The 7,500-nt window shown below is 42.4% G+C and overlaps 1 protein-coding gene across 1 annotated transcript in view; it reads right to left on the bottom strand.

The window, feature by feature from the left end:
- The window catches only part of ercc6 (excision repair cross-complementation group 6), a gene marked incomplete in the record, with an annotated part of 30,107 nt that extends 28,803 nt beyond the window's left edge, over window positions 1–1,304 (bottom strand). The window contains 2 exon segments of the mRNA XM_062519821.1: window positions 1–88; window positions 1,176–1,304. The exon segment at window positions 1–88 is cut by the window's left edge and continues 262 nt beyond it. Of these exon segments, the coding sequence (XP_062375805.1) occupies window positions 1–79 (79 nt within the window).
- Window positions 1,305–7,500: the final 6,196 nt, after the last annotated feature.

Here is a 7,500-nt window from a genome sequence, read left to right as displayed (position 1 = left end):
CGTTGCCATCCTCTTCCGTCGCCTCCTCCTGGTTGGGCATCGCCAGGCGACCCTGCTGTCCATCAGCCTCCGCTGCCATGGTGGGACGCTGGCAGGCACAAGCAGGAAGTGTGATGGTTAAACTACCTGTCTGATCAGGTGGGACTGGATGATCATGTAGCCTACAGCAGGGGGCGGGGAATTCCAACTAGGTGGTTTAGAGACAAACCTGGGTAAGTTAACTCAGAGTAAGTGGTAAACCTCCTACAAAAAGAGCCCTATGGCATTGTTTTGATAGGAGAATGAGTTAACTTACTCAGGTTAGTCACTAAACCACCTACTTGGAAAAAAACCCTGATCATGAGTACTGCTGGCCCAACGGAAGGGGCAGAACCTGCCTGAACACTACTCAGGTGCTGGCAGTGGAAGCCTTCACCTCTACGCATTTAAAAATAATAAGCTGGCAATTCAGTACTAGTGAAACATCACATAACACGTGTGTGGTAGGTTTACAACCTTTGTGTGCTCTGCATAATGGCAATTAAGTTGAATTTAACCTAAACAAGACAGTTGTAACTGCAGGGAACTAAGAGACGGTTTATAAAGCAGTAACTAGACAATCTTTGAGGGAACATTATCGCCAGGTTGATGGCTAACATTATACTTGAATAAACGATGCAGCCTGTCCATCGACCACACAGAGACAAACACGCTGAAGATGTAAACTAGTTTTAGGGCTTCTTGTAATGTAGATAGTAGAAGTGATGAAGATGTATCCGGCCATTTAAACACCTGCTAGCTAGACAGCATGATCACAAGCAAAACGTTTGACATAACATTCCTGCCTGGCTAACTTTGGCATAACTTCAAATAAAGTCCGCTAACTAACCATTTTAAGGACTTATCTTTCCACTGCTCTCCACAGTCAATATGTGATCAAATGTAGAAAGCGACGTACGTAAAATAAATAATAACGTTCACAGCTCGTTGCGATCGCTGTAAGATGCCATCATCTATGAGATGTCACTTAGCTTATTGTTGGTGATTACCCAGCGCTATCACTAGTTGTTAGATGACTAACTAGCTAACGTTAGCCACCAAGCTTGCAACAAGATAAAATATGATGATTGCTGCCTATCTCTAGATCTAAAGTGCACATCACATAGCCATGGTCAACAAAAGTAGGCACCACAAACCTGGCAAACCCTTGAAAGCTTTCAAATCATTTATTTCGGGAAACCAAAGTTCAGTGATGTGTCTTCTGATATGAATGCTGCTTATTCAATCGCTACGTAACACAACATTGTTCATCCCGTAGGTTGGTTTAGCCAGCTGTTCACGTTTATGTTTGGACTTTACCGTTTCCTTCCTTTCGTGGAGTGTAAAACAAGCTGCATGTCTTCACAGTGCCCTCTAGTGGCGTGGCGGTTTCACTTGATTATTGAAGTGGTCCGTTCGCCGCTCTGAATTTGTGCCTGAGTCTGAATGGCAAAGTTTAAAATACTTCAGTCTTTGTCGTGAACTTTAGTCTTTCTGCAGGGCCGGGCTGATACTTCACACTTTCGAAGCATTTCACACCTTTTATTTGCTCATCGTAATAGCCTTCTTATTTTCAAATTGTGCCACTAAGGCACAATGTAATATCGATGAGTCGACTCAAGATGGCGCCAAATCTACACTAACTCCAAAGCATCCGTACTCAGTAGCTGAGACAAGAAACGCACCGGTGCACGGAGACTCGCTGACTGAACATAAGTGGAGAACTGACTGTTTACAGTTTTTCACAATTGCTAGAACACCTTTTTCAGAACTCTTTACCTTTTTCTCAAAACTGTGAACACAAAACTCATTTCTCAAACTACATTCTCGAAACCCTTCAATCTTGTTGCAAAACTGAACAATCACCTCAAAACACTTTTAACTTTGCTCAAAACTAACTAATGGTCTCAAATCATTGAACACATCAGGCAAAAGTACACTCCTGCAGAGCAGTGATAAGACAATACACCAAACAATGGAAGACACATTTTTCAGGGCAGGGTTTATGGCTCCTGGAGGAATTGTATTCATTCTAATTTGAAAAATAAAATATCACAATGAAAATAAAGAATAAGGACTTACATCACTCTCTACTCATATCCTCTAGCCTATATGAAGATATAAATCAATAGTTTTGTAAGTGAACAGAAAGACAGGCCAATACTGTACTGAATATGATTTGTACTGTGATGCCACCGACTCTGGTAGTACTGTAAGTATGCAATACTGTAATATTGTATTGTGCCTAAATTTAGACTTACTTGGACATACTGATAACTCAGCTCTTTCACTCTCTCAGAGTTGAGCTCAAAGGGTAGTAAGTGTGTAACAGTGGATGTTCAGTGATTACTGTACTGTATGATAATGGACATTTACGCTATTTCTCTTCAGTAGTCTGAATCTTTGGATTATTGATGCCACAGAGAAACCACTGATGTTGGGTTGGACCATGAGGTCCTGCTTCTCTCATTGGTATTCCATGAACCAGAACATGGTCAATGATTGTTGCCCAAATATCATCATTTACAGTAGTGCAACTCTTGGGACTCTCTGTCTTTCTCTTCATCCTCTTCCTCCTGCCTTCACCCTCCTCTTCCTTGTACCCCACTTCTACTGTAACACACACTTGTTGTCCCCTGCGTCTCTGTCAACTCTGGACTGACTTATATTGGTTGTCACATCATTAGACAGAAGTGTTATCAATTTTGAGTGGTAGTGTTCAAATGGAGACAACTGTGGACTAATTGTGTTCAACTTCTGCGTTGTTCGGTTATCAATATAATTAAGAAGTGCATCAGAATGCACAATGTGTTCACAGTTTTGCAAAAAGGGTTAATGAGTTTGGTAAAATGGGTGAAAGTGGGTGAAAGTGGTCTATGGTTTTGCCAAAAAAGGGAATAATTCAATAAATGTGTTCAGGCATTTGAGAATTTGATTCAGAGAATGGGGTTTAGTGTTTGAGCAACTGTGAAAAACTGTAATGTAACAACTGTCAAATGTGTCATAGAAAATAGCATTGTTTTTTCTAACTTTTATGTGCGGGGGTGTGCATGTATTTACAGCATGTTTGAATTTATGCCGATATTTATATTTCACCCGCGTTACTTGTTTTAGAGTGTTTTTATGGATTTGGCACCATTCGTAATCCTCCTCAGTCATCTCCGCAGTCGAACGTGCTAGCAGCTTCCCCCAGACGCAGATTTACCCTCTCCATCAGCGGTCTGACCCGAATGGGCGTCTGGAAACTTTTACTGGGAGACAATTCTTCTAGTCATCACATATATTAAACACACACACACACACACACACACACACACACACACATACACACACACACACACACACACACACAGGCACACACACACACACACAACACGCACACACTCCCTTTGGCCTCACTCATACACAAATTCTCTCTCACTCACCTCTCCCCCATGCACTCTTCACACACACACACACACACACACACACACACACACACACACACACACGCACACACACACACACACACACACACACACACACACACACACACACACACTGTATTTCACTGACAAACACCCTCCCCTGTTCCTCCTACACACATATTTTATTAGGATTACTTTGTAAGAATTAAATACTGTAAAAGCACCCCGAGTACCAGAGCGAATATAGCGCAATAAAAACGAGAGAGAAGAAAATGTTTGAGTTGAGTACGGGCCAAGCTCACTATAGGGCCATCAGCCGGACCTGCACCAGAACTGAACCGAATCTGGGCCAGAACTCAATTGGACCTGAAACAGAACACAGCCACAACAGACACTCAGCAAGAGAATATAGCAGGCCAGAACAGGACCAGTCAGTCAGAGAGAGAGAGAGAGAGAGATGGAGATGGAGAGAGAGAAAGAATGAGAGAGAGGTAGAAAGAATGAGAGAGAGAAAAAAGACAAAGAGAGAGGGGAGAAAGAATGAGAGAATGGGGGAAGAGAGGGGAGAAAAGAGGGGAGGTGGAGAGGGAGAGAGAATGGGGGAAGTGGAGGTGAAGAGACAGGAAAGAGAGAGGTGAGAAAGAATGAGCGAGAGGTAGAGAAATGGATGGAGTGTGAGAGAGTAAGAGACAGAGAAAGAGTGCGTGTGTCACAGTGATGATGCTTGTTGCTCAACAGTGTTATCATGAAATGCAAGTTCTTAATGCCGTGTAGTAGGCTAAGCAAGCCTCTGGTGCTGGATGCAGGTGTGTGTGTGTGTGTGATTGGGTACTGCCTATATTACAGCATGCTTATAAGAGATGAGTACAGGCACCATAGCAGAAAGACACTGGTGATGTCGCACCAGCGCTCACTATGACTGCACGCATACAGGCCTATAGGCCCACATGCATGAAAAGATGGCCGCCTAGGCTATAGCTGCATTTCCCGACCAATGAACAGCATGGCAAAGTGAGAGTGTCCTCTTGAGCTCTTCAGATCTATCAGCTCCTAGTTAGAGAAGAATCCCCTGCAGAGGCCACAGTCATTGGAATGGTGAGAAAAAGCAGAGAAGGAGCGCAAAGCTCCTCGAAACTCGCAGCGCTGCAGCTGTTCTCGATCATCGGCATCTTCGTCAGCTCCTGCATTGTTTTCATTTGTGTAATACGGCCTTTTAAGCATGCACGGAGTGACAACAGTTGTTTTGGAAAATCAGTAGACGTAGCAATCATCTTTAGTCAAATTCAATCTCTTGCTCGCAAAAACAGTTCATTGTCTGTCGCAGTGCAAAGTGTCTCAGGCTGTAGAACATTGACATTGTCCAAGTTTAACGTGTTTACTGTTTTGCACGCAATATAATCACAATCCCCAGTTCCAATTCAATACAAATTACAGCAAAATCCATCATAGTTTGTTTCAGAAATGTATTTGATGATAATTAAACTATTTTGTCATTATGTATTGAAATATATTGGTGAAATTACTTTATATATCCCATTTATTTAGATTGATGACACTCTTAAAGAGGGACACCATCGAGCATGAGCGCGTTACAGTGAAAGGTTGTGGGTAGAGGAGTGTGTTGTGTTACAGTGAAAGGCACGGTCGTGGGTAGAGGTGTGTGTTACAGTGAAAGGCCGTTGGTAGAGGTGTGTGTTACGGTGAAAGGCCGTTGGTAGAGGTGTGTGTTACGGTGAAAGGCTGTGTGTGTGTGTGTGTGTGTGTATGTGTTGTTCCCTGTTGTGGCCTGTGTTGTGTGTGTGTGTGTGTGTGTGTGTGTGTGTGTGTTATTCCCTGCTGTGGCCTGTGTTTGTGTGTGTATGTGTTGTTGTTTTTGTTTTGTTTATGTTTGTGGTTATGGTTGTGTTTTCATTACAGTTTTTCTCAATTGCTTTGATGCTTCAGTCAACTCTGACATCGCGCTTTCAAAACAATTAACAACACACTGGCCTAAACAGAAGCACTCTGGCCAAAATCATATATTTTGTTTGTTTGTTGGCTCTTACAGTGAGAAAACATTTAAAAACATGCAACAAAAGCACATTTCCCCTTCAAACAACACAACTTGTGGTCAAATTAGTGCTTTCAACCAGTAATTACACTATGGACAACAAAAATGCAAAACACAGTTTTGAATATGAAGAGTTACAGCCTTAATTTTTTCTATGCCTGAGTCATTTATTACATAGCGTCAGAAAAACTGCGAAAATACTAAATGTGCTGAATACAATTAATTGTTCATTCCTTAGGATGTACTGTAACTGTCATTGTCATGTAAGACCAAGTCCTAGAGGAAGCAGCTGTACTTGGCAGATTCATACATCGAACTATAACTTGTCATTGTTCATTGAAATAGATTAAGCGCTTAGTCTGTTCTTCACTAAATAGCTAATACCATCTCTAGATGTGCCTTAAATCCATGCTTGCAAATAGTATCACAGATCAGATATGGTATCTCTTATTTATAATGAATCACTGCTGATTGAAGAACTGTGCAAAGTAGTTTCACAGAGTAACTATTAGCAGTGGATAAATGTTTGTTCAATAGTTAATCCAGTAGAGTTTGGAGTCTGGCTATGAGAACTCTGTTAAATGTTTTGAAAAAGGATGAAAAAGGTAAATTCACCTGAGGAAGGTCTTATATGACCGAAACGTTGTGAATACTGAATAAATGTTTGCATGCGTAATGGACAGTGTGCAGGATTCTCTTTTTCAAGTATAACTGGTTAACCTATTCCAACGCACCTGTCCCCACAAAAGAGGTGTGCAAAAGCGTTTGTAAATTGAAAAAGGATGGAAAACGCGTGTTGAACCAATTTGCAAGAGAGGACTTCTGCTGGGCTACGAAGGTGAATATCAAGGTCATGTGGATCCCAAAGTCATTGATTCCATTTTAGCAATCCAGAAAAGCTGTAACAGTGGCAACTGTGTTTATGTTTTTGTTTGTGTTGGTGCTTGGCATTGTTTTTTTGTGACTATGGATAATGATTGGGTTTGTGGTTATACTGTAGTTTAGCTTGTCGCTATGTATTATGGTTAGGTTGTGGTTAGGTTAGTTTGTGGTTGTGTATAGGTTAGTTTGTGGTTATATAGATTACTTTGCGTTTGTGTATAGTTTGTGGTTAGTTTGTGGTTGTGTATAGGTTAGGTTGTGGTTATAGGTTAGTTGTGTATCGTGGTTGGGTTTGTGGTTGTGTAATTACAGTATAAGGTTAGTTTGTGGTTGTCATCATCAACACATCATACATGATTGTCTAGAAGGAGTGTGCTCTGTGTGAGTGTGTGTGTGTGTGTGTGTGTGTGTGTGTGTGTGCATTGCTGTCTAGCCTGGATAGTGAGTGTTATAAAGTGTATGTGGGCTGTGTGACTCACAGAATAGAATAGAATATGTACTTTTTTGATCCCGTGAGGGAAATTCGTTTCTCTGCATTTAACCCAATTTAACCAAATTAGTGAACACACACAGCGAGGTGAATCACACTCTAACCCAGAGCAGTGAGCTGCCTGCCCAACCAGCGGCGCTCGGGGAGCAGTGAGGGGTTAGGTGCCTTGCTCAAGGGCACTTTAGCCGTGGTGGACTGGTCGGGGATCAAACCGGCAACCCCCCGGTTACAAGCCCGAAGCCCTAACCAGTACACGGCTGTGTGTGAAGAGGCCTGGGGATGTGTGTTGTGTTGAATGTGTGTGTGAGTGTGTGTGTGTGTGAGAGAGAGAGAGAGAGAGAGAGAGAGAGAGAGAGAGAGAGAGAGATAACCTCTCAGCTCTCCTCTCTGTTACACACATACACACACACACACACCCCAAACATAAAGGTAAACACAACTCTGACTCTGTGAGATATGGGACATACGTGTCCAAACACACACAGCTATTCCTCACGTGCATGTCAACCCCCCTACATGCACACACACACACACACACACACACTCACACTACACACACCTGATGCCGACACAGATACACACAACTATTCCTCACATGGGTGCCAACGTCCTTAACAGCCCCTCCATGCACACACACACACACACACACACAC

This window comes from Sardina pilchardus, chromosome 18, assembly GCF_963854185.1.
Source record: "Sardina pilchardus chromosome 18, fSarPil1.1, whole genome shotgun sequence".
In the NCBI taxonomy this organism is placed as follows: Eukaryota; Metazoa; Chordata; class Actinopteri; order Clupeiformes; family Clupeidae; genus Sardina; species Sardina pilchardus.
This window is presented reverse-complemented; position numbering and strand designations above follow the sequence as displayed.